Source organism: Schistocerca piceifrons, chromosome 4 (assembly GCF_021461385.2).
Source record: "Schistocerca piceifrons isolate TAMUIC-IGC-003096 chromosome 4, iqSchPice1.1, whole genome shotgun sequence".
In the NCBI taxonomy this organism is placed as follows: Eukaryota; Metazoa; Arthropoda; class Insecta; order Orthoptera; family Acrididae; genus Schistocerca; species Schistocerca piceifrons.
The window spans coordinates 451,800,339-451,827,528 of record NC_060141.1 but is presented as its reverse complement, the minus strand read 5'-3'; the positions used below and the strand labels follow the sequence as shown (position 1 = coordinate 451,827,528).

The 27,190-nt window shown below is 40.9% G+C and overlaps 1 protein-coding gene across 1 annotated transcript in view; it reads left to right on the top strand.

Annotated features, from left to right (window-relative positions):
- LOC124794899 (ADP-ribosylation factor-like protein 2) overlaps positions 1–27,190 on the top strand; it is a 109,090-nt gene that overhangs the window by 18,647 nt on the left and 63,253 nt on the right. Inside the window, exon 3 of the mRNA XM_047258599.1 lies at positions 8,086–8,248. Within this exon, the coding sequence (XP_047114555.1) occupies positions 8,086–8,248 (163 nt within the window). The remainder of the gene's footprint in view (positions 1–8,085; positions 8,249–27,190) is intronic.

The following is a 27,190-nucleotide window of genomic DNA, read 5'->3' as shown; positions in this document are numbered from 1 at the left end:
TTCCCCTCTCCTTCCCTCTTTCCTGATGAGGCAACAGTTTGTTGCGAAAGCTTGAATTTTGTGTGTATGTTTGTGTTTGTTTGTGTGTCTATCGACCTGCCAGCGCTTTTGTTCGGTAAGTCACCTCATCTTTGTTTTTATATATAATTTTTCCCACGTGGAATGTTTCCTTCCACTATATTGATATAATTATGTTGTTAAATTAACTTAATTAAGTCATGTATTGGAAAATTTGACTCGTTCCACATCATTATGAAATATCGTATTCATGATCCATGGAACTAGTATTAATCTAATCTGATCTCTAACCTAATCTGTGCTATGGGAGCTGTTGCTTTTTAAAGCTCTGAGATGTTCTGAATATCTTGTTTTGAAGTTTTTGCATGTTTGTCCTATGAACACTGACTGGGAAGTATTGCAAGTGAGTTCATATATTCCTGATCTGTTAAATTTATCCACGGGTGTTTCTTGTGTTCTGATCTTTCTCTGTGTTTTGTTCTCCGTCCGGTATCCTATTTGGAGTCCCTGTTTCTTTAATATGTTGCATATTCTGTGAACAATCTTGTTGTTGTAGGTGAGTGTGTGCCATTTCGTTTTGTGTGTGTGTGTGTGTGTGTGTGTGTGTGTGTGTTGTTGTTGTTGTTGCTCTGTTGTGCCTTGTGTGTGGTCATTGTTTGAGTTTTATGTTATTCTGTGCTGGGTGAGGATTTGTGTGTGTATGGTGTGTTCATTTTCGTACTGTTTGCATATTTTTTGATTTAACTTGTCTACCATATGGTTAGTATAACCATTTTCTACTGCTATTTGTTTTATTGTATTTAGTTCTTGTGTGTAGTTCTGTTTGTTCATGGGTGTTCTGTTTAATCTGTGGAGCATGAATCTGAAGTTTGCATGCGTATGTGTCAGTGGGTGGTTTGATGGGTTGTGAATGGTGCTGCTTGTGGTTGTCGGTTTCCTGAATACTGTGAAGTTGTGTGTGTGTGTGTGTGTGTGTTTTTTTTTTTAATGGTGAGATCTAGAAAATGTAGTGTGTTGTTAGTTTCTGTTTCTAATGTGAAGTTAATTTTTGGGTGTAAGTTGTTTATGTCATTGTGTAGCTGTTTTATGTGTGTATGTGGTTCATCAATCAGGCATATTATGTCATCGACATAACGGTTCCAGTATAAAACTTTTTAGTTCTTTGGTTTTATTATGTGTCTGAACATCATGTTCTCCTAGTTGTTCATGAATATGTTAGCTAGGAGGCCACTGATTGGTGATCCCATTGGCAGTCCTTCATGTTGAGAATAAAATTCTTTGTTGAATACAAAATAATTTTGTGATGTTATGGTCTTGAGTATGGTTGTTATTTCATTGATGTGCGTGTCTGGTATGTTTCCTTGTTGTTTTAATCTTTGTGTGATGATGTTCATTGTTTCATTTATTGGAATGCAAGTGTACATTGATCTGATGTCGAATGATACGAGGGTTGCTGTGTACAGTATGTGTATGTTCTTGATGCTGTCTATCAACTCCTTTGAGTTTTCCAGATTTCTGTTGTTATGAAACATGTACAGTTTTTTCAGTAGTGTGTGTGTTTGTTGGGCCAGGTGGTGGGATGGAGCATTTCGGAAGTTAATGACAGGTCTTAATGGAATATTACCCTTGTGAACCTTCGGTAGGGCATTTAGGGTGGGTGCTTTTGGATTTTTCTGTGTCATCCTCTTTACCTGGCCTTTTGGGAATGTATTATTGATGTTTTTCAGTGTCTGTTGAATATTTTTGTGATATCTTGCTGTTGGTTCACTGATAAGTTTTCTCTGTGTATTATTTTTCATCCATAATTACAATAATATTCCCTTTGTCTGCTCTTGTTACTTGCTCTGATTATCTGTGTTATTTCTGCAGCTACTAATTCTCTTGTCGAGTTTGCATTAAAGTTTGGTGTGCTCAGTCTTTCTTGTTCCTGTATAATGTGTTCTGATTACGTTATGAGGTTTTCTATTGTTTTGTGTGATATGTTTGTGTTAATGTTGTGTTCTGGCCCTTTTTCTAGTAGGCTCTTTTCTTTTTTGGTAAGATTTATGTCAGTTGGGTTAAAGATTCTGCCATGGAACTTGTATTGTTGGTTGAGATTATTTTTAGTGGGTGTGTTTGTGCTGTTGATTATTCTGTTAAATTTTCTGTTTTGTTTCTCTTGTTTTTCTTGCATTACTTTCTGAATATATGCCTTTTCTCTCTCTGTTATTTTCTCAAAGTGAGCTGGTATTGTAAATTTGTTCGCCAAATCTAAATGAGTTTGGTAAAGTTCAGTGTTAAGCGACTGCATTTTAGCTTATAATTCCCTAATATCTTGCTTCAGCCACAAAATCTCCACTCACATGCAACACTTGCCAGTCAATGTACATAGGACAAACATGCAGAAACTTCAAAACAAGATATTCAGAACATCTCAGAGCTTTAAAAAGCAACAGCTCCCATAGCACATTTGCTGACCACCTTGTAGCCAACAATCACTACACAACCACAATAGAAACAGACTTAAGAATACTAAAACCCAGCCACAGCCTATACAGCAAACTGACCATTGAGGAAAACTTCCATGTACTGAAGGCAATAGCAGAAGGAAAACAGGTCTTAAACGAATACACTACACTCTGTAAGGGCACAATATCTAACATATTAAAGGAGCTTTACAAATAAAAACAGCACAAGCAGATAAAGCCCCCCCCTCGCCCCCCACGCAAAAAATAGATACACTAAAATCTGCAAAGACACACCATTTACACCCAAAGGAATACCATACAAAAGACAACATACACAGCTAAGAAGTGCACAGAAAACACACACACACACACACACACACACACACACACACACAAAGATAAAATGCAAACAAAATTCAAATTTTACACCGAACTCTCTGATGAACACTGACTGGGCTGGGACACAGTACAAACCACAATCACACTGTGTTCTGGTGAAGTGAAAAGTGTTTTACTATGTTATTTGTGGAAAATACTTCTTATAGTTATGTGTGCATCACAACATCTCAGCATGATGCGGAGAATGGAAGTGTTTGCTATACGAATACGCAAGTAAAAACGAATATAGGCGTGAAGACATCGCGAAAAACTAAATTACATTCTAAAAGATAGGTTAACTACCAGCAAAAAACCTTCTCACCAACATCGTTTGGTTGCACATGACAAGCTACGTGTAGTAATTAACACTCAAGTGATTCAGAAAATTCATGCACACCAAATGTAAAGGTATTTACAAAAAGAAACAATCTGTTGTTTGAACTAAAAATGAACATAATTTTATAATCATTTAACAAAAATGTTCACATTGCATTGGACCTTCACTTTATGTTTTGTTCCTTTTTTTTTTTTTCCTTTCTAGAAATACTTACTCCGAAGCTCTGGTGGCACAATACTAACACTTCTTCCTCTTTCTGAGCTCAACATGTCACTCATTATGGAGGGATGCTGACTCAGTTTTTCAGGATAGCAAATGGGAAGTTGTGGTACAGAAAATCGCCCAGAGATCACCATTTTGTGTGTGTGTGTGTGTGTGTGTGTGTGTGTGTGAATAAAGCTACTACTACTAACTTCTGAGGTATCCTTTCAGGCAACATTGACATAGGCATAAATGCAGACAATAATAGCTTATGATCTGTGACTGCATGAAATTGATTGCCATACAGGAATATCCAGAACTTCTGGATACCAAGGAAAATTGCCAATATCTCTGTCTCTTTATGGAAATAATTTTCTTGTGCTGTGGTGTACATGTTAGGCCATCTGAACTATTTTGGTACTTACGCAGTAGAATGAGCTTTACGTTGCATGGTGACATGTCCATGGCCAGTATGACAGATAAATGAGGTTGATATAGTCAGGCAAGGAGCAATTTGAAGACCTTGCTTCAACTTAAGAAGTTCTTGGTGACTGTCCACAGACCATTGAAAAGGGACCCATTTTCTCTGCAATTGATTCAACAGTCAGCCTTCCATTGCAATTTGGGGTATAAATTGGGGTATAATGTCTGGATTTGTGTATGTACTGTGCAAGCCACCTTATGGTGCATGGCGGATGGCACCTTGTGCCACTGCAGGCCATTTCTTCCCCTTTGCTACTCTCAAATGGTGCAAAGGAAAAACAACAGTCTATATGTGTTCATAGAAGCCCTAATTTCTCTTTCTTGTGTTCATGGTTATTATGCGAGATGTACGTTGGTGGAAGTAGAATCATTTTGTTGTTAGTCCCTAATGCCAGTTCTCTAAACTTTCTCAATATTGTTTCTTGAAAAGAATGTCATTTTCCCTGCAGTGTCTTCCATCTGAGCTCATGGAGCATTTATGTAATATTCAGTTATTGATCAAATCTTCTGGTAACAAATCTAGAAGCACACCACTGAATTGCTTCTATATCTTCCTTTAATCTGACTTAGTGGGGATCCCAAACACTTCAACAGTACTCAGAGTATTCTGTACACTCAAAGTGTACTGTATGTGGTTTCCTTAATAGATTAGCTACACTTTTCTAGAATTCACCCAATAAATCCAAGTAAACCTTTTACACTCCCTATTACTGACCTTATGTGCTTGTTCCATTTCATGTCACTTTACAGTGTTATGCCTTGATATACAAAGGATGCCGAATAACTAAATTTTCCAAGTTTCATGAAAAACATTACATACAATTTATCACATTGAAATAATTTTATTGACACTGTACAATTTCTCTTTTACTTTTCTGTATAGTTGCCATGTTTTTCCAATCATTTTTGATAATGTGAAACAGGTTTTTCCAAACCAGTGTTGTAGCATCCTGGGTTGTAACCAGCTCTTCTCTGTTTTAATTCAGCATTGATGTTGAAGTAATGACGAATGTAAGAGAAACCCAGAGAGGTGGTACCACGGCAATTGGCATCCTGCGGCATGCATGGCAAGGACTGCTTGTACCCCCCCCCCCCCCCTCCCCTTCTTCTCTTTCTAGTAGTGACGTAACAGTTACCATGGCAAGTGTGTGTTTACAGGTGGTCTGACATGTGTCTAACCTCCTCGCCAAATGCATCAGGCCTCTGTCTGCTTTAGATTAGGGTTAAGCGTACATACATTGACATGTTCCCAAGTGCTGTAGGTTTAGAAGAAATAACACAAACTAATGTCTTTTACACTTGCTGACAAAAGTGCATAAAGGTTTATTATAAAAAAGAATTACTACTACTGCAGACAGAAAAGTGTGGAGGCCCTGGCCACCCTTTCTGCCTCTGATTGGCTGCCATTGCTTGATAGACATAGTCTTTTGTCAGTTGCAATGAAACTCCCCCCTCCTATGAAACGCCTTCCTCCTATTACGTGTAACCTTTCTTTTTGATGTACATTCTGTACTGCATTTTGGACCTTTTTACTTCAAGTTTCATTCAAGTCTCAGTTATGAGTATAATTTGAAAGCAACAACTTTCCTGGAAGCCAGTAAATTCAGGAACTTTGTTATTAATGCTTTGACACTTTACTGTTGTAATGTTTGCATTTGAAATGCAACCTTGCCCATAAATATCTTCAGTCCTTTATGTTCTTTGATATAGGAGTATTAGCAAATGACTGGCACATTTCTTGGCAGTTTAATGCTATCATGGCTAATGACATATGCTATATACATAATGGAAACCTGAGAGAAGGGGAATTTCGACATATTGCACTTTAACTTGGCTTACAAAAGGATGGAAAATACTCGTTGGAGGCTTCACATAGTATGTTCCTCCTGAGTCGATCCTGTGACCAATACTTCATCCAGATAATTAATGCTGTGTGGAATATTAGTAATAGTTTGCTCTAAAAATTTCCAAAAGCTTCTGGTACATAATAAATACCCAGTAACCATTATTTTGATAGAGGCTGCAAGGAGTATTTAATAGTAGAATGGATTTGGAATCCTCATCCAGGGGAAGTTGAAAATAAGCTTCTGAAAGGATGATCTTAGAGAAATACCACCCCTGCCAATTTTGGAAATAATTAATTAGGATGTAGAAGGGGGTATGAGTCCACAATCGACTAAGTATGTTTGAAGTCCTCACAATGACATAGTACAATGATTGAAGCTGACATATCCCTGCTATAAGGAATTGGGGACAGCACTTTTAACTTTCCTAAGAGATCCAGTTCTAGTTGGGTGGGCTTTCAAAAATTTTGAAACTGCTGACTGTTTTGATGTAAAATGGATGGGAAAAAAAAAAAGCCAGAAGCCATTCCCAGGCCTAGGGAAAATTGGAAAGCATGTTAGAGAAACAAAGAATTCTCTTCTGCACATGGAACAGTATTCTGAATTGCTTGACATTGTTGGATAGAAAACCCAAAGGCTACATGTGCGTCATGACCAAAAATATTTTCCACTGCTACTACAAAAAAAAAAAAAAAAAAAAAGGATGGGTCCTGTTTACGTGCTTATATATTAATTCCAGAGTTACCTGGCCTAGTAAGAGGATTTTATAATGAGCGTAATTCTGCAACTTAGCTGCTACTGATTTTAAGTGTGGAGACCCAGTGGGAGATGTAGTGGCTAATTAGTAATCAAGACTGACGCCTCTGCATTAAAAAAGGAATAGAGTGGGAATGCCACAAACTGTTGCTTACAGTGTAAGGCAGCGTCGTGCTACCCTTGACTCCACAATACAATTCATTTGCATTGGTGCACTCGACTGCTGATGGCACAGATATCTGCTTTAAGACCCTGGCGAAAATGCTTGTGGCAGAACATCATTATAATGTGGTAATGTGGCCAACTATGCCTAGAATAAATAGAAAAATGATCAAGAAAACTATTCAGTCTGTGAAAATGTCACAGTGGCCAGGTGGAATAAATGTTTTGACTCTTGGTTTGATTCGTGTGCAGTCAAGTAGGAGCTGCTCCGCTATTGCCAAGACGGCACAACATTTTTGCATTTCATCAACAGATGGACTAGGTTGTTCACATTTGGCTATCGATGTGACAGTCCTGATATCTCACAGTCCATGGAAATATAAGCGTAAGATGCTTGTGAAATCTTGAAAGCTCTAGCAATATGCAGAACTATAGCTATAGATGATTCTGAGTACTGTAACATGTGAGCACACACGTAACTGTCCAATGAAAATTTAATCACCAAGTCATATATTAATGATTCTGCATATGGTAGTTCACAAGAACATGTCAACCAGCATTTTCTACTCAGTATGATCCATGATGTGTAACTGCCTTACGATGTTGAAGGTACTATAAGATTAGCCACCTCATTCAGTTTTATACCAAAATGTTTCCTTATGTATAAGGAAGAAGAAATGAGCCAGAGGCATAATTACAGAAACCAGTACCTATATGTTAGAAGTATTAACCCTGGCTGTTGAGACACTTGTCCGCCTGTGACAAAAAACTGTGAATGGCTATTACGGGTATTGATAATTTTTACTTATGGACCGTCTGACAGCAACTGAATAAAACACAATTTTAGTGCCATACTCGTTTCGCCTTTATTTTCTGCAAGGCATCATCAGTGGCAGGTTGCGTGGACAATTTCTTACATATTATGCTCCTGTTGCATTTTTGGTGTAGTTCTTCTTCTCAGTATTGCCAATTTGCAGTATTTTTTTCCCACATTCCACAGCACTATGAACTGAATGCCTGTTTCAATGCAATGTTTTGGTTTCTGTTTCTGACTGCCAGATCTTTGTATTTATTTATGTACTCATAAATCAATTTTACCAAATGATGCATCATCTCTCTTCAGAAACTATGGTTTCAGTGTCAGTGTTAAGAATGTTTATTTAAAGAATACTACCAAATAAATTAGTTATGTCATCTTTGTAACTGAAAGTAGCCCAAACCCAGCTGTGGAGTCCCTAAATCGTTTAAAGGGACTGCCAGCATAGTTTCTTTGAAAGGGTGTGGCTGACTTCTTTCACCTTCCTTCCCCTTTCCAAGTTTGTGTTCCAACCCTAGTGAAGGATGTTAAACCTTTATCTTCCTTTCATCCCGAGCCCAGCAGAATTGCAAGACTTCTGCTCTACTATTTGCAATAGACTTTCCCATCCATGATATTGTTTTTTATCTTTGTTTATAACAGGTACAAGCTGAATGTGTGGGATGTAGGTGGCCAAAAATCCCTGCGTTCTTATTGGAGGAACTATTTTGAAACAACTGATGGCCTAATTTGGGTTGTTGATAGTGCTGACAAGCGGAGACTGGAGGATTGCTGTAAAGAATTGCACACACTTTTAGAAGAAGAAGTAAGTCAAAACTAAAACAAACAGCAAAAATATTGACTTTTAGTATTCTGTACCTCAGAATAAGAAATTCATTTATGTAACTTGTGCAAGGGCACTGAATAAGTGATTCATAATGTATGTCACAGTATAGTTAGCTAATTACATGCAGTATCACTTTAATGTTTCTAAAACATGCTGCAAATTTTCCTGATGATCAGAAGGACATATAATCTGCAGTATCTGCACCAGTCTTAAAAATATTATTACTCTGGTTGAAATTATAGTGCACATTATCAAAGAGGACTTAATGCAGTGAAAACCCTATTTTTCATTTTCATGTGGTCCATACATAGAAACCACAAAATTGGGGAAAATGCAGAATCGTGGAAAAATTTAAAACACCCAAAATACGAGTAAAACATATGTAATTGTCATATATGATTAAAAATTCCAATCTTCACCAATATATTGTATAAAATCTGTATAAGTAGGGCAAATTAAATGTAAAATACAAAGTTTATACAATAGTTTGTGGTAATGAATTTCAGTTCTTAAAATATCACAAATGTGTAAGAACAAGTAAAACTCGTCAAAAAATTGAAATTGGTGTCTGGGTAAAGTTAATCAAGCTATTTTGCGACATACCACAACCATAAATTCTACCTCAGAACACATGTTTTTGAGTCATATTTCCTTTGTGTTCACCAGAAAATAGCAAAAATTTATGAACTTGGTGAATTAAACTGAAAACTATGAAGTTAGGTGAAAGGTGTTGTAATCTATCATATGGGGATGTGTGTGTTCCTTCCGTAGTCAGTGGCAGTGGGTTGAGTAGACTTCAAGCCATGTACACACTAAACTTGAAACATGTTTCTGGCTACTTGATGTGGACACCATTTGGAAACCTCTTTCAAAACACAGAAACATCTATACATAACAATGTCTGTGCAAAGGAAACAATGTTTCAGGGCAGCTACCACATCACCTCTGCACTGCGCAAGTGTAAGTTTATATGTCTCATTGTGTTTTCTGTTGTACATAGTTGTTATATATTTTGTTTTCACATGTTGTGTTAAGTTTTTCTGGGGGGAGCGGAAGGGGGATTGCAGAGGGCAAGATTGTAGGCTGTCGATTTGTTATCGTTGTACCAGACTGAAGGGTGCTTGTGGAATATATGAAGCAAGCAGTACAAGAACAGCACTCAGACAAGACATTGCAGAAACTGCTGCTGCATTTGGTAGAACGCCGAGAAAGACTGTGGAGAAGATAAGGTCATTTGTCGTAGCTTGTTTCAAAATGTGAAATACTCAAGGCTCTGGAATGAAACTCCTCTCGACAAAAAATGAAAAAAATGAAGATAAACGGCATATCTGGTTGTAATTGCTTTCCTGAAATTTCTTTCTTTTTTTTAAGAAACAGTGATACCATATTTGGTAGAAATTCTAAGTGAAATTACGGAAACTAGAGCTGTTTTCCATATTCAGTTTCTATATGTAGCAAGTTTGTCGCATCAGTTGTTCTGTAGTATGCTTTTGGTGACCAAAGAAGACTGCATGCAAACCAACAAGTTGATTTCATATAACTAATCCGATTTTATCAACCATTATGAACTACTATACAAACTCTCCATCAAAATAATAGCATAGTTTTTAAACCAATTATGAAATTCCTTGATAAACGCAACATTATTCTGTAAAACTACAAAACAGTGACAGATGCTCATGGCTTTAAGGTCACAAGTCACGATATATAAATAAAAAAAGAGTGAATGACGATGATGTCTTTCATTTGGTTTGCATGAAACTTCAAGTATTAGTAATGCAGCAGCACATATTACAGTTTCCTCGTCTCTAGACATGACATGGCAGACAATACGAAAATAATACAACAAATAGCATTGCAAACTATGCGAATACGCTGAGAAATGTTTGCTGCCAGTGTGGACAGAAAGAGAGAGACAAGAAACAAAGTCATAAACAGATGCGAAATACTGTAGGAAAAATGTTTCCAGTGGCAGTGTTGATGTGGCTTCACAGAACTTTTTGCAGTGGTCATTCCACCAGTGGGCTTTTGACTATCAACTTCTGTGAGCCATGTGGATGACTCCTGTGTGAAGTGCGTATTTTGATTATTCATTTCCTTCATAGTGTGTGACATATGTGCGTGGTATGCCATTTCAAAACAGTGATACATTGAAAGTACCATATCACAAATACGTCACACTATCATCAAATGTCAATTAATAAAGCATTAACAGTGTAAGGCTTAAAGAGATTTTATGATAACTAAAGCACAATACACAATTCAGAGGAGTAAGCTGCAGTGTAATGGATAATGTCATGTTTAGCTGAGTAAGAGGGTAGAGGTTATAACTTGATGCATGCCAATTTATTTATTTATTTTTAGCATTGTTATCATGTTCATTATGATCATAATACAATATGCTCTGCAATAATTGATGTTGTTGAACGTTTGTCTGGTTGGAGAACGAAGAATGAAATAAATATTTTGCTGTTTATTTCCGAATGTGTGGTCATTCCCGGGTGTGTAGTTAGGCAGAAACCTAAGAGGACAGCTTACATTTATGTGAGTGAAACAGGCAGCAATAAAAGTCATATTCTTCCTTGTCACAAATACTTTGCTGTTTATTTCAGAATATGTGGCGATTTACTAGTGCGTAGTGAGCAAGAACATAAGACAACAGCTTAAATTGTGGCAAGTGAAATGATGAGCGATAAAATTCATACTCTTCCCTGTTACAAATAGTTCACACATTCACCTGCAATGGTGGCCTAGAACTGGGAATCTCCTCTCCGTCCGTGTCTGGTCACTTCTTAATGAACTCGATGCTTCCCCTCTACCACCTTTCCTATGCGTCCACTTATGTACACCCCGATGCTTCATATCTCGGTCACTGCTTTGGATGGACCTGTCACAAGGCCCAAAAGGCTCCATTCCACCTGAAGCCCTGCACCAGCAATTTCTCTCTCTTGTCAGTTAGTTTGAGGGCTGAGAAGTATTCTACACAGATGGATCAATGGTTGACGGTCTTGTTGGCTTTGCTAATGCTCAAGCTGGCAATACTGAACAGCACTCCTTACCAGATGGCTGCAGTGTTTTCACTGCAGAGTTGATAGCCATCTATCACACTCTTGAGCATATCCGCTCCTACGCTGATGAGTCTTTCATCATCTGTTGTGACTCCTTAAGCAGCCTACAAGCTCTTGACCAGTGCTTCCCTCAGCATCCTTTGGTAATGACCATTCAGGAGTCTCTTTATGCCCTCAGGAACAGTGGACGTTCAGTGACCTTCGTTTGGACCCCAGGACATGTTGGGATACCAGGCAATGAACTTGCTGATAGCCTGGGCAAACAGGCTATTGGTAAGCCAACTCTGGAGATCGGTCTGCCAGAGACTGATCTCCTGTCGGTCTTCTGCCACAAAGTTTTTGTGATCTGGGATACTGAATGGTGCACCCTCAGTACCCCAAACAAACTCCATGTTATCAAGGAGTCAACAAATTTGTGGCAGTCATCCATGTGAGCCACTTGTGGGGATTCTGTTGTCATTTGCCGGCTCTGCATCATCCGTACTTGGCTAACACGTGGTCACCTTCTCTGTCATGAGCACCTACCTCAGTGTCACTGTGGCTCTCGTATGACTGTCATCCCCCTCTTGTTGGACTGCCCAATTTTACCCGCTCTGGCAGTTGGACTGCCCAATTTTAGCCGCTCTGCGGCAGACTTTTAACCTTCCCAGCACCCTACCTACAGTGTTGGGTGACAATGCCTCCATGGCCAATTTAGTTTTACATTTTATTTGTGAGTTTTTTTTTTATCGTACTGTCTGAGGTTGTGCACCTGGCCTTCTCTCCTAGCCCTCCACCGTCCCTCCCTTCTACATCTTCGTCATTATTTCTTTGATTTTGTTTGCTTTGGTGTTCATCTTTTCCCTATGTGTGTTCGTCTCGCCTTGTCTTTCAGGCTAGTGATTTTAGTATGTTGCTGAGTGGCTAGCTCTTCCTTTTCTATCCTTGTGATCAGCCTGCCAAGGCCATCTGCTGTGTGATTTTATTACCTTCCTCCATCTGTTTCCCCATTTGGTTTGCTTTTCCTTTGACTGTCCATTTCCCATTTTGGTTCGCTTCTTTTGTTTTCTCTTTTGATGTGGTTCCTCATTAGTTTTACGCCCTTTTACTTCCCCCCAATCATTTGTTTTTTAATTGTTTTCCCTTGAGACTTGTTTTCTCGAGGAAAATGGGCTGATGACTCTGTAGTTTGTCCCCTTTATACCTCAAACCAGCCAACCAACCAACACACCCACCCTTCCTACGTTAATTGTCCAGGGGGAGGGGGGGGGGGGGACAGACCTAGATTGCTCTGTATATCATTAAAAATGGAGAAACCAAAAAAGAGATTACAAACTATGACTCATATGGCAATGCTAAAGCACCAAAGAATGCATTACAGCAATGTATGCAGTGACATTCCGTATGATGGAAGGAAGGAGCCAATTAACGTATCTGGTGCAACACCATGCAAACATTGAAGACAGGTGTCAAGCCATGTGCTGCAAGAACACACCAGTGGCAAATCAAGTAATTGCCTCCTGTAGATAACTAAGCCGACAGGTACCCATGATGGACAGTCCACTCTGCCCTGAAAAAGGTGGACAAAATGTATATTTTTCAGTGTGTCTTGATATGTGAAGACTACTGTCACCAGTGAACTAAGAAAAGTTAGATTGCAATTCAAAAACGCAGGAAAAAAGCCCAAAACAGTCTGATCATCTTAAATTCGTCATTTAAAATGAATCAGAGGCACTGCCCAAAGATAAATACATGGAAATCAGCCTTGAGTGACCCGAAAAGTTTGTGTACCCTTCTGCTGTCATAAACTTTACAACTTGGTGAAGAGAAAAGAGGAAAGCAAAGAAAAACATTACTGATGAAATTGATGTCTTTCTCAGTGGAACCTAAATGGCTTCAAGTCACATGGGAGGCCCTGTGTTAGTGTTTTCAGGAAACCTGTTCCAATACTAAAGAGCTATACCATCCACTGCAAGGATTACTACATTGGATACAGGGATTATGGACTACAAGCAGTTGATTATGACCCAAACAGGATAATGGTACACTCACACTTAACCTCAGCAAGTGAAGAATCTGGTGCTGTCTCAGAAACTTGGTGTCCCCGATAATGGCGATCACATACACTGAAGCAGTGCTACACAGAGCTCCTCTGTTGTAGGGCTTTCAACCTGCCCTCCATTCCTCATGGGTTATTCTCAAAGGAAGCTATCAAGAAACGTAATTGAATAAATACAGGTAAATTTCCCTCCAAGGTTGTGTGATGTAATAATGGAAGTTCATTTAACACTGAAGAAAGGGAATCTTTATATTCTAATTTTCTTCAGTAGTGTGACTGTCTTTTGTTGAAATTGCCATCCATCACTGTGATGATATAACTTTATATTTCCCATGTTTTATTAATCTTAGTGAATGCTGATATTAATCTAGGTGGCTTTCACCTCATTTGGGTGCAAAATATACCAAATTTTAAAAGGCCAAGTGTAATATTGCTGAAATTTTCATCTCTCTTTGTGGACTTTGAATAACTTCATAGTTTTTAAAAGTATTTAGTTGTCAATAGATGTTGTAGGAAAGTTTTGGATTAAATGAGATCACTCACTGAAAAGCAGAAGTATCGATTTGTTACTAGGCCCACACACACACAAAAAAACCAGCTTAATAGCTTTCAGAGTAATCCTTTAAGAGCTGGAATAAAACACACACACACACACACACACATATATATATATATATATACACACACACACACACACACACACACACACACACACACACAGGGTGTTACAAAAAGGTACGGCCAAACTTTCAGGAAACATTCCTCACACACAAATAAAGAAAAGATGTTATGTGGACATGTGTCTGGAAGCGCTTAATTTCCATGTTAGAGCTCATTTTAGTTTCGTCAGTATGTACTGTACTTCCTCGATTCACCGCCAGTTGGCCCAATTGAAGGAAGGTAATGTTGACTTCGGTGCTTGTGTTGACATGCTACTCATTGCTCTACAGTACTAGCATCAAGCACATCAGTACGTAGCATCAACAAGTTAGTGTTCATCACGAACGTGGTTTTGCAGTTGTTTACAATGTTTACAAACGCGGAGTTGGCAGATGCCCATTTGATGTATGGATTAGCAATGGACAATAGCCGTGGCGCGCTACGTTTGTATTGAGACAGATTTCCAGAATGAAGGTGTCCCGACAGGGACGTTCGAAGCAATTGATCGGCGTCTTAGGGAGCACGGAACATTCCAGCCTATGACTCGCGACTGAAGAAGACCTAGAACGAGGAGGACACCTGCAACGGACAAGGCAATCCTTCGTGCAGTTGACGATAACCCTAATGTCAGCGTCAGAGAAGTTGTTGCTGTACAAGGTAACGTGGATCACGTCACTGTATGGAGAGTGCTATGGGAGAACCAGTTGTTTCCATACCATGTACAGTGTGTGCAGGCACTATCAGCAGCTGATTGGCCTCCACGGGTACACTTCTGCGAATGATTCATCCAACAATGTGTCAATCCTCATTTCAGTGCAAATGTTCTCTTTATGGATGAGGCTTCATTCCAACATTATCAAATTGTAAATTTTCACAATCAACATGTGTGGACTGATGAGAATCCGCACGCAATTGTGCAATCACGTCATCAACACAGATTTTCTGTGAACGTTTGGGCAGGCATTGTTGGTGATGTCTTGATTGGGCCCCATGTTCTTCCACGTACGCTCAGTGGAGCACGTTATCATGATTTCATACAGGATACTCTACCTGTGCTGCTAGAACATGTGCCTTTACAAGTAAGACACAACATGTGGTTCGTGCACGATGGAGCTCCTGCACATTTCAGGCAAAGTGTTCGTACGCTTCTCAACAACAGATTCGGTGACTGATGGATTGGTAGAGGCGGACCAATTCCATGGCCTCCATGTTCTCCTGACCTCAACCCTCTTGACTTTCATTTATGGGGGCATTTGAAAGCTCTTGTCTACGCAACCCCGGTACCAAATGTAGAGACTCTTCATGCTTGTATTGTGGACGGCTGTGATACAATACGCCATTCTCCAGGGCTGCATCAGCACATCAGGGATTCCATGTGACGGAGGGTGATTGCATGTATCCTCGCTAACAGAGGACATTTTGAACATTTCCTGTAACAAAGTGTTTGAAGTCACGCTGGTACGCTCTGTTGCTGTGTGTTTCCATTCCATGATTAATGTGATTTGAAGAGAAGCAATAAAATGAGCTCTAACATGGAAAGTAAGTGTTTCTGGACACATGTCCACATAACATATTTTCTTTCTTTGTGTGTGAGGAATGTTTCCTGAAAGTTTGGCCATACGTTTTTGTAACACCCTGTATATAAAAATAGAGGGAAACATTCCACGTGGGAAAAATATATCTAAATATAAAGATTCTGTAACTTACCAAACGAAAGCGTTGGTACATTGATAGAGACAATAACAAACACAAACACAAATTTCAGACTTTTATATATATCCAGGAGTACACTTGCACCTAGGCCCCTACATGCTGTCAGTGCACCACAGAGTGGCATAGTTGTGTGTACATTTTACTTTAGGTCATAAAGGGATTACTCCAAAAGCTAGCCAGTTTTCTTTCTTTCTGTGTCTGCCTGTTGACAACTCAGTGCTACTGCTTTTAAGTTGTTAATAGACTTGTCTAACTTCTGTGCTATTTTCTGTTCTGATTGTTTTCAGTGTGCTTTAGTCAGATTCTTTTATAACTGTTATTGTGCTTGACAAGATTACTTCACCTAATATTTTAGAAGTATCCAGTTGTCAGAAGACTTGATTAACTTGTTATGTGCTATTTTCTTTTCTTTCAGACATTTATTGTTTGTTTTTAGTGCTGTTTTAATCATGTCCTACGAGTTTTTTGTCTTTTCATAAACTGACTGTATTCACTTAAAATACTTTTTGTTTTCGCAGAAACTTAAGAAAAGTAACAGTCCAATACATGCAAATGATTGAGATTGTTCATTATACCTTCAAAATCTATTAGCTTAGCATTTCTCACAACACTTTCTACACATCAAACCCAGTTCTCTTAAGATCTTACTTAGGATTTGAATCTGGTTGATTATTTGAAGTTAATATTTGCTTTATGCACTGGTCTTCTTGAAATTCTTTCTAAATTTTGGCAAAGAACTGAAGACTATTATGCATGAGAATAGTTACATGTCTAACTGTGTGAAAAATAGACATAAAAAAGTTTTTTAATCGTAATATTGCTGTTCACCTTCCTCAGTGGATAAGACTGCATGTATTTTTAAAACAGTTACATGAAAGTTACGATGTGAGTCAAAATGAATTTTGATCTACGCTGAAGCCCATACAATGGCAACAAATTTACTGTGCTACTTTTCTAACTATACTGTACACCTATCTGCATAAATAACACTAGATTTTAACAGTTATCTGAAGACTTTTGTGTCTTTCAGACTCTTCTTGACATTTTGTAAATGTACATTAATTTACATTTTGTAAGTGTAGATTAACTTACATTTTGTGGGTAATGTCAGATCATTACAACTATGCATCTATTTAGAATGTAGAATATGAACTTGTTAAACCCTACAATATTCCCAGACTACCTTCTCTACCCAGCGGTTCCTACCCCTGTAACCGACCCCGCTGCAAAACCTGCCCCATGCATCCCCCGCACAACCACCTACTCCAGCCCCGCTACTGGTAAAACATACACAATTCAAGGCAGGGCTACGTGTGGAACTACACATGTCATTTATCAACTGACATGCCTGCACTGCACAGCCTTTTACATCGGCATGACAACAACTAAACTGGCTGAGCGCATGAATGGACACAGACGAACTGTCCGCCTAGGAGATGCCCAATACCCAGTAGCGGAGCATGCCCTCCAGCATAATTCTAGGGACCTAGGAACCTGCTACACCATATGTGCCATTTGGCTTCTTCCGCCCAGCACCAGTCCCTCTGAACTGCGGAGATGGGAACTTGCACTCCAACACATCCTTTCATCCCGCCATCCCCCTGGACTGAACCTACGTTAAACAACCTCACTCCCATTCACTCTTCAGTCTTCTCCTCTTTCCCTTTCCTCTTTAGCCATTCACGCATCTTTTCATCCTACATAGTTGTGTTTATCTTTAAACTATATACCTCTCTACTTCTGTATGCATCCTCTTTGGTTTGAAGCTGGCACAGTACTTACAGTAGAATATCTTTGGCTTCCCTCTGACAACCATGCCTCCATCCTTGCTACCCTCCCTGTTTACCTTTCCTTGTTGCTTCATAACCTGGGTTGTGAGTAACTGAATCCACTTTCCCATCCCTTTTTTCCCCTCTCTCCTCCCTGATGAAGGAACAAAGTTCCGAAAGCTAGGAATGTAAATTTTCAGTTCTGTTTTATGTGTATCTATCGGCTGTACTGAGCTGAGGTAAGTACTGGCCAGCCCCTCTATCTCTTTGTTAGTATTTGTTTCACATCTTATATGAGATTTTCCATTAATCATTTGAATATGAACTTTTAAAATTTGAGCATAAAGGCTAAGGCTTCTTTGTCGATCATGGTATATTTGTATATTCCCTTGTGCTGAGTAATCTACTCTTCTTCAGTGACACACTCACTACTGAATGTGCCCAGCTAGAACTCGAAATAAATCTTGGGTGAACAGCCTGGTGTGAGTGTACACAGGACACAATATTTCGGCAATTGACCACGTTGCCATCATCAGCGCACCTGATGATGGCAACGTGGTCGATTGCCGAAATATTGTGTCCTATGCACACTCATACCAGACTGTTCACCCGAGATTTATTTCATCATAAAATACGCCTGGAGAAATTGAAGAATCGCAAGCTAGAACTTGTCCAATAAATTAGGACATGGAAAATAGTTGCCATGGACAACTTAGATTTACTCAGTGGAATTACTGCTTTTTGGTATCATTGTAACATTCATTATGCGTCTTTCTTTTATAGCTTCCATACCACTGAATCTGTGATACTGGGGGTGAATCATCGTTGGAAATCACATAAAACAAGGAAAAATTGTAGTTGCCTTTTGCATATTGGAGCTTGGAAGTTTTGTAACTGCTGTTAATTTTGCTGGAACTGGTTTGTTTGACCTCTGCTGAAGACAGTATTACTACTCAGGGCACATATTTGTTGGAAACACCGATGATGGCTGTTAATCAGTTGAAATCGATTTGCAAAAGTGAATAAATAAAACATGATTTTGCGACTGGTTGCTGTATATTTGGTAATTTTATGGTTTACGGTCGCTGCACGACTTGGGAACCACATGGAGCCCACCATTCATAACTTCCACTTTTGTCTGTCCATAGCCAGTCTTTTCATTTCTGAATATTTGCCTCCTTTGTTATTGTCCAGCATTTTATATCTTCTTTTTCCTCTTCCCCCTTTTCCCTCCACCATTCCTTCTATTACTTCCTTCACTAAACAGTACCTCCTCAAACAATGTCCAATACAGTTCCGTTTTCTCTTTCTGATGACTTTCAGCATGTTTCTTTCTTTTCCAACTGAAACCACCACTGGAATTACTTCCCTAGACGTTAATGGGATGGACCCCTTTGTACAATATTCCAGAGGTAAAACTTCCCCTCAATCGGATCTCTGGGAGGGGAATACAACAAGGAAAGAAGGGTGGCAAAATAAAAATTATAAATCAGATCAATTTGAAAAACTTGAAGAGCTATTACAGAAATTTAAATAAATAAACTCACAAGCTGAGACCTGATTAGTATGTATTGGGAATTGGAATTAGCTCAAGAGAACTGCAAGTATACCACACTAGCGAACCCGGCACTGCTTCGCAATTGCTAAATATATATATATATGTGGGAACTGGATATATGTCCTAGACTCATCCTCCCTCTCCCTGCCCCCCCCCCCCTTGTCCATCTCTTCCTCCTCCTCACCCCTCTCTCTCTGCCAATCACCTCCTTGCCCCTCACCCTCCATCTCCTACGCTCCCTCTCTCTCTGTTCACCTCCTCCTTTCCCCTCTCTATATTCATTTTTTTATTTCCTCCCCCCCCTCCCCCCCCCCCCATCACCCACCCCTTTTTCTCTGTCAATCTTCTCTTCCTCCCTCTCTCTGACCTGACACTTGTTCATTGTTATTGCAAACAAAACCTTGATTGGTAACTGAAGTCACTTAAAATGAATGGCTAAACTGGTTGGTATAATAGGTGTATGGGGTATGAGAGAGACTGTCTGCCGAGGGATATGTAAGGATAGGAGTCTCAATGTATTTTGCATAATTTTAATCTGCAAATGTGTAGGATTACAAAGTTTCAGATGATTCAGATTTCACAGTAAGTACTGTAACCATAAGCTGATAAAATGTAAATACAACTTTCCTGATTTCTGTTAAAACCAAATGTGAGGTAGAAAACAACATAGTATATTGTTGTGGAGAGAGAGAATATGTAGCAGAGAAACAATGTGTCTAATGCCCTACTACTGTAGTTGAAAGTGACTGGCCAAAAGTTTTATTTGTGACAGTCTTTTTGTTGTGCTAATCTGCGACTCAGCATCTCTGCTATATGGCGAATGGCAACTTTCCTTTTCATAATGTTGTTACTTTCTGTCCTGGGTTTTCTATTTATCATACACATTAAAAAAATATATAGCCTATGTTCATATAAATGTTTCCTGTATTATTGTGCAAAAATTTAAAGTAAACAGTAAATCGGTCACAAACTTTGGGTGTATGTAAGTGGAAACATTGTTCCCAAAAATCTCAAAAAGTTCTTGACAAATTTACTTCAGATGTTTACTCTAATAATCATTTAGGCAGACAAGGGCTACCTATTTTTTAGAGGTTTATGGAAACAATATTTCCCCTTTTTATTATATATACATATTAAAAATATGTATAGCCTCTTTCCACCCAATTGTGTGATATAGGTAAAGTACTGGGCGGTGAATTAGTGAAGAAAGTAACAATGTTTGTTCACTATCTTCTCCCAGCTAACAAGGTGTGGCCAAAAAAAAATAGCAGTATTGAATCTTGTTTTGGAAGTATTTAGAGCACAGGAGGTACTATTAATCTGAGAAAATACAAGTTTAAAAAGATGCAAGATAACATGTTGATTACAGTGAGTATGTACCGGTGGCTGTTTAATAATGGGAAGTGTCCAACAAAGTTAATATGTAATGGGAAAAATGGTGATCGATTGGAGGAAAAGGAGTGAAGGGAGCATGGATGTAGCAATCTACTTTGGCAGGCTGGCAAGGGAGGCAGGTCTGTGCCTAGGTGGTGCAGTCCAGTTATGCACTGGGCCATATGAAGTGTTCGTGCACAAGGGCTATCAATTGCCCAAGCACTGGGACTAGACAGGCTGTGGAGGGGCTCAAAAGCTGACTGGGGAAGTCAGGAAGGAGGTAGGGGTGTGTGCATTCTGTAGGGTCTTCTAGGCAGTTGCAACTTACGTGGAAGTTGTACCGAATGTACGATGCCGCACCAGGAACTGTATACGGTCGAAGGTTGAGGCCGGTTTGGGGTTTCTGCGCAGCTTTGTAGTTCAGGATCAGCTGTCTGGGTGGTTGCCAAGATGGCATAGCCGAGGGAGGCCTTAATAGCGTAGGTGCAACTAAGGCAGTCAACGACGGTGTTGTTGACACCTACCCATCATATGTCTGTGGTAAACTGTGTGACGTATTCCTGCTGGTGGAACAGCGAAGGGGAAATTTAGCCACTATCTTTTTGGCAAAAACCTTTGGTGAGGGGGCAATGATCAGTGAAAACAGTAAAGGGGCGACCTTCAACAGAGGGATGAGAATATTATATTGCTTCATACATGGCAAGGTGCTCACAGTCTTATGCAGCCCAATGCTCCTGAGGCTCGGACAGCTTCCAGAGAAAAATTCAATGGCTAGCAATAACTTTTGAAACGTTGCTGAAGGACAATGCCTATGGAGGATTGGCTGGTGTCTGTAATAAATGAGGGAGGAGGAAAGGGTGGGGGGCCAGGTGGGTGGGTATGACCTGCTAGAAGGGCAGTATTGGAGAGCCCTTGTTTTGTTAATGTGACTCTGTCTGTCGTTTGCACTGTCCAGGGTAGGGGTCTGTTGCCTTTTGTGAGGTTACACTGGGGATCGAAAGTGAGCAGTATGAAACTTCCTGGCAGATTAAAACTGTGTGCCGGACCGAGACTCGAACTCGAGACCTTTGCCTTTCGCGGGCAAGTGCTCTACCAAAGCACAACTCACGCCCGGTACTCACAGCTTTACTTCTGCCAGTACCTCGTCTCCTACCTTCCAAACTTTACAGAAGCTCTCCTGCGAACCTTGCAGAACTAGCACTCCTGCAAGAAAGGATATTGCGGAGACATGGCTTAGCCACAGCCTAGGGGATGTTTCCAGAATGAGGTCCCGAGTTCGAGTCTCGGTCGGGCACACAGTTTTAATCTGCCAGGAAGTTTCATATCAGCGCACACTCCGCTGCAGAGTGAAAATCTCATTCTGGAAAGTGAGCAGTGTTTGAATTCCACCTGAATTTCTGAGGTGATGTTGGTGAAAGCTTGCCATTCCGCGGAATCTTTGGAATTACTTTAAATGTTATGGGGTGTGGGAATTTAGCAGAGGCATGGATCTTCTTGTATATTTGGTGGGAGCTAGTAGGAGAAATTCTGTGTCACTTCCAGAACACCAAAAACACAATTTTCCAGGTTAATTCTCATTACCACCTTGGAGGCAAGAAAAAACCTCCTGGAGATAACGGCAATGCTCCCCTAGGTTGCACAAGTAGATGAGGACATCATGGTTCAGATTATTATCAGCAATTTGTGTGTTTCTTAAAGTTAGATTTGGTTTAACTGCACTAGTTGTGGAATCAGTAATTGCCAAATTTAAAACTGTGTATCAGTGTGACATTTTTCACTTCCTACACGACACCATCTTTTGTTTTTTTTATTGTTTAGCATGGAGTGTAGATGCTCATGTCTGTTTGATTACTATAATCTGCTTATTGTTTTCTCTCCTTTCACTGAATAAAAATGTTGTCTGTGATGTGTATCCAGTATTCGCGCATTGCGTATGTCCTGCCACATTTAGGCAGATCAGAGTAGTTCTTTTGAACCACTGTGCAGTTCCTACACTGGTGACTACACTCGAACTGCACAGGCTGACTACTGATGTCATCTCTTACCCCTCCCAGCTACCGCCACACCTATTCACTGTGCATGTAGCATAATTCTACGCTCCTCACACACAGCACCCTATGTACCAAACCAGGAATGATTCTGACCCCTCCCTTCAAGCATGGTCCCAGATGAAGTGCAGAACCTCATGGCTCCTGTCCGCAGCTCGTGGTCTCGTGGTCACATTCTTGCTTCCCAAGCTTGGGGTCCTGAGTTCAATTCCCGACGTGGCCAGGGATTTTCACCTGCCTCGAGATGAGTGGGTGCTTGTGTAGCTATGATTCATCTGCTCCTATTCAGCTCTCTTGACTACCGCCTATGGCTTCCCCAAGCAGAAGCAATATTGCAGGTTCTTCAATAACTAGCAGTGCCACACAGTTCAACCTGACGATTGCACAACTTGAGGCTTTGGTTGCTGCAGAATAGCACATCACCACCACTCTGTCCAAGTATGTCAAATTCAGTGCTGTCAAAGACAGGCTGATAGGATGGCTAGCCTCAACAGAGATCCAGGGCACACACACACTTTTTTCATCAGAAGAATGCAACAATATGCAGCCCTCGCAGCTCCTTCAACACCTTCACACTCTGGCTGAACCCACAATAATTCCAAATATTCATTACTTGCGAATTGGCTTGGGCATCTACCTGCTGTAAGCCATATGACACTGGCTGCAGATAACTACATAAATGTCGATGCAGCTGTCACCATTGCTACTAGTGTGTTTGAATCACTGGACACCTACACCTACACCGTAGTTGCTGCAACACAGTTTTGCAACCCTCATTAGCAAAGCCATCCCCACTTGCTATCCACATCGGTTTCCCTACCTCCATGCCCCATCATGGCCTTGTAGACATGATGCAACTCGTGAACCACACAATTGCAGAAATGAGCAAACTTACCACTGCTCTGGTACACACGCTCTCTCTCACCTGTGCACCTTTTCTAACACATCACAGTGACACCTATGATCGGGACATGCCCACCTAAGTGGATGCACACATCCCACCCTCCCCCAGACTGCAACTGCCAAAGTGCCTGCCTTGCAGGTGTTTACTGCCCCCAAGCAACTATTAGTGAACCAAGCAAACTGGAATCAAGCAGCTTGTGCTAGCATCAAGAGTGCTTCAGCAATAATGTTGCTAACTGCCAATCACCATGTGTATGGCACCCAAATGCTGACAGCAACCAGCAACAGGTGCATCCAGCTGCTCTGCAATGTTGTAGTAACTGTTCATGTGTGATTGTGGTAACCCACTCTCGCTGACACCCTACCTCATTGACACTGATTCAGACCTCTCCGTCTATCCCTGCTGTTTATTACCCACTGCTGGCCAGCGTCCACTTTCCCCCCTACTATTCACTGCAGCTAATGGTTCAGCAAACACAACCTGCTACCTGCACAACTGATTCATTGACCTGCACCTCAGTAGAGATTTCGTATGAACTTTTACTGTGGCCAAAGTTATGGGTCCGACCCTTGGTACCTGATTTTATTTCCCGCTATGGGCTCCTCCTCTATCTGGCAAACCAATGTATTGTCAATGCCACCTCCCACCATTCCACCCCTTGTCAATCCTGCTCCACGACCCTTTGCTCCATCACACATGTGTCCCATTCCACTCCTTTTGCCGACCTCCTCGCTGAATTTCCCCTCCTCCTCACTTTCCCAGCGCCCCCCCCCCCCCCCCACCCTCTGCCTCCCCCTGAGATGTAGCCATGACACGCTGCACTATGTGGCAACCACTCTGCAACTCTTCCAATTTTCTGCTACCCCTGCCCAAGTCACCTCCTATTGCCCAAACAACAAGCTACACAGGCCAAAATTGAGGCAGCAACTGTCACCGAGATGTTACGTCCATCAAAGAGACCGAAGTTCTCCACCTTGCACCTCTTTCTCAAAAAAGGATGGGAGTTAGTGCCCATGCGGTAAACTTTCATGCCCTCAATGCCTGGACACCTCCCGACCGTTATCAGTTTCCACTATTGTGCAGCTACAATGACAACCTATCAAGTACTACTGTGTTCAGCAAGTTAGACTACTCTAAAACATTCAAGCAAATTCCTTCGCCATAGAAAACATGGAAAAGACAGTGATACTCAGTCTTTCAGTCTATTCAAAAAAGTTCTTATGTCTTTTGGACTCTGCAACATGACCAAGACCTAGCAGTGTTTCCTTGATAATGTAGTGCGAGGTACCTCGGGTTGGATAAATGTTAAGACATCAGGAAAAACTTCCATGGTACTAGAGAGATCAGTAAAGATTAAGAATTGTAGCAGAAGAGAGTGCCTGGAATAAATCCTCAAGTAATTTAAGATGTAGGGCGGAAGTACTGTTGTGGGATGAAGAGGTTGGCACAAGAGAGGAATTCATGGTGAGCCATGTCCAATCAGGCAGAAGATTTAAGAGTCAAAAAAAGTATAAGAGATTATAAGAGTGAGACCTAGCCACATCTCTGGATAAGACCGTGTTGCGGCAACTGACCTGATGCTATTTGAGTGCACACAACAGTTGCCAGACTACTTGACACCATGCGATTTTCTTGTGAGGTCATATCAAGGATAGTGTTCATGTTCCACCTCTACTACAGAACCTCGACAAGGCTTTGTTGTGGGTAAGCAGTTGGTAGACTTCAGTTTATTTGTGGAATACTGGGGAGGTACAATCAGTCTGCAAAGGAGGTTGCTTGCAAATCACTTCTAGAATATATCCTAAGTGTGTGGGACACTTACCAAACAGGACTAATGGGATATTGGACATCTACAGAGGAGGTCAGCATGAATGGTCACAGATTTTTTATCTGTGGGAGAGAGTAACAGAGGTACTGAAGGAATTGAACTGGAAGACTCTTGAAGATACAGAAGGAACTGAACTGGTAGACTCTTGAAGATTGGCATAAACTATCCCAAGAAAGTCTATTAACGAAGTTTCAAGAACTGGCTTTAAATGATGACTCTGGGAATTTACAAAAAACCCCAATGTCTTGCTCACATAGGATAAGATTATAATACTTAATGCACGCACAGAGGCGTTCAAAAAGTCATTCTTCCCACACTCCATACATGAATGGAAAGGGAAGAAACCCTAATTACCGGGACAGTGGGACATATCCTATGCTATGCACCTCACAGTGGTTTCCAGAGTATATATGTAGATGTAGACAATTTGTGACACTACATCACAGCACCTTCTTACAGTCACTCTTGATATACAGGGTTGGGTATGGCCAGAATTTGGACTACCAATTAGGTGGGTGCCGTGACATGAAGCGAGCACACGTAGGACATTTATAAACATTATAAAAATAAAACTTTAAGTAGTTTGACTTTCACATACCGCATCATTTGTTATGTTCTTCTTTGTCATGTGCCTGTACCCATCCACAACTTTATAATTACCTTGTATGTAAGCAGAACAGATGAGCAAAATGCGTACCATGAATCAAGAAATAGAATGATACAGATGGCCAGTTGAAATATTGTCCAGAGGAATAAACAATAACTGGCCGCAATCTCAATCATCGTCTAATACTGAGTATGACAGCCAAACTGAAAGACCTGCTTTTAACTATTCTCTTCCTCCTCCAAAGATTAAGTAATGTACTTTAAAAATTTGACATCTATGTAAATAATTAAGGAAAATTCTCTCTAGTGCAAACTCAGCAACTCATTGCTTAAATCAAAATTTTCTGGCTAAGTCATTAAATATTTGTTATAACCTTTAATCACTAATAAATTGCGTGGATATACAAAAGTAGAAACACTAGCGGGTTACATGTTACTAACTCCGTATCTGTCATTCGACTGCTGCCGTGCCGTGACATGCGGCCGGCGCCGTTCATAGCCAGGTGGCGCTCCCGCGCTCGGCCGAGCTGCTGAGCGCCTCTATCGCCGTGTTCGCGTACTAACGTAGCGGCACTTTTGAATGTTGTGGCACTGTCACAACACTTTTCCCCCCTTGAAAAAAAAACCTCACTTCCTTGGAGACACGGACAGTGCGGAGACATCCATGGCCTCTTGGGAGGCCCCGAGAAGATCCCGCGGAGAAACACGAGAGTATGGTCGAAAATGTCCAGGACGGAAGCTTGCGCGTGGAACGTGCCTCCTGGACGAGATGATGGGTGAAAACTCCGGAGCAGCATCCATAGGTGTCGTGGACCTGGGGGTGTGCTCCAGCGAGATGGGTCCCGGAGAAGGCTGCGTCGCGACTGGGGCCGGTTCCGACGTACTCGGAAGCGGTAGCGACGGCGGCGGCAGCAACACGCCTGGAAGATCGGCAGCAGCGACAGGACTGGCTTCTCGGGCTGGTGGAGACGAAAGAAGGGGCGGTGGTACCGGTGTGGCCACCACTCGTGGGCGCATCTGGTCGTAATGGCGAACAACCATGCCGTCGTCCGTACGTCTTTCACAAAGCCGGCGGCCGCGAAGAGCCTGGACCACCCCTGGAATCCATTTAGGGCGAGATCCATACCCCCGTGCCCACACGTCGGCGCCCACCGGGTATTTTCCCGCACTAGGGGACACAGTACAAGACCTGACAGGGTGAAGCAGGTGCAGTAGAGTGCGCGGTTGGCGGCCATGCAAGAGTTCAGCAGGGCTGCGATCACCCAGAGGCGTGAAGCGATAAGAACTCAGAAATTGCAACAGAGCATCATCTGTGGAAAAATGACTAAGGAATTTTTTCATTTGGCTTTTGAAAG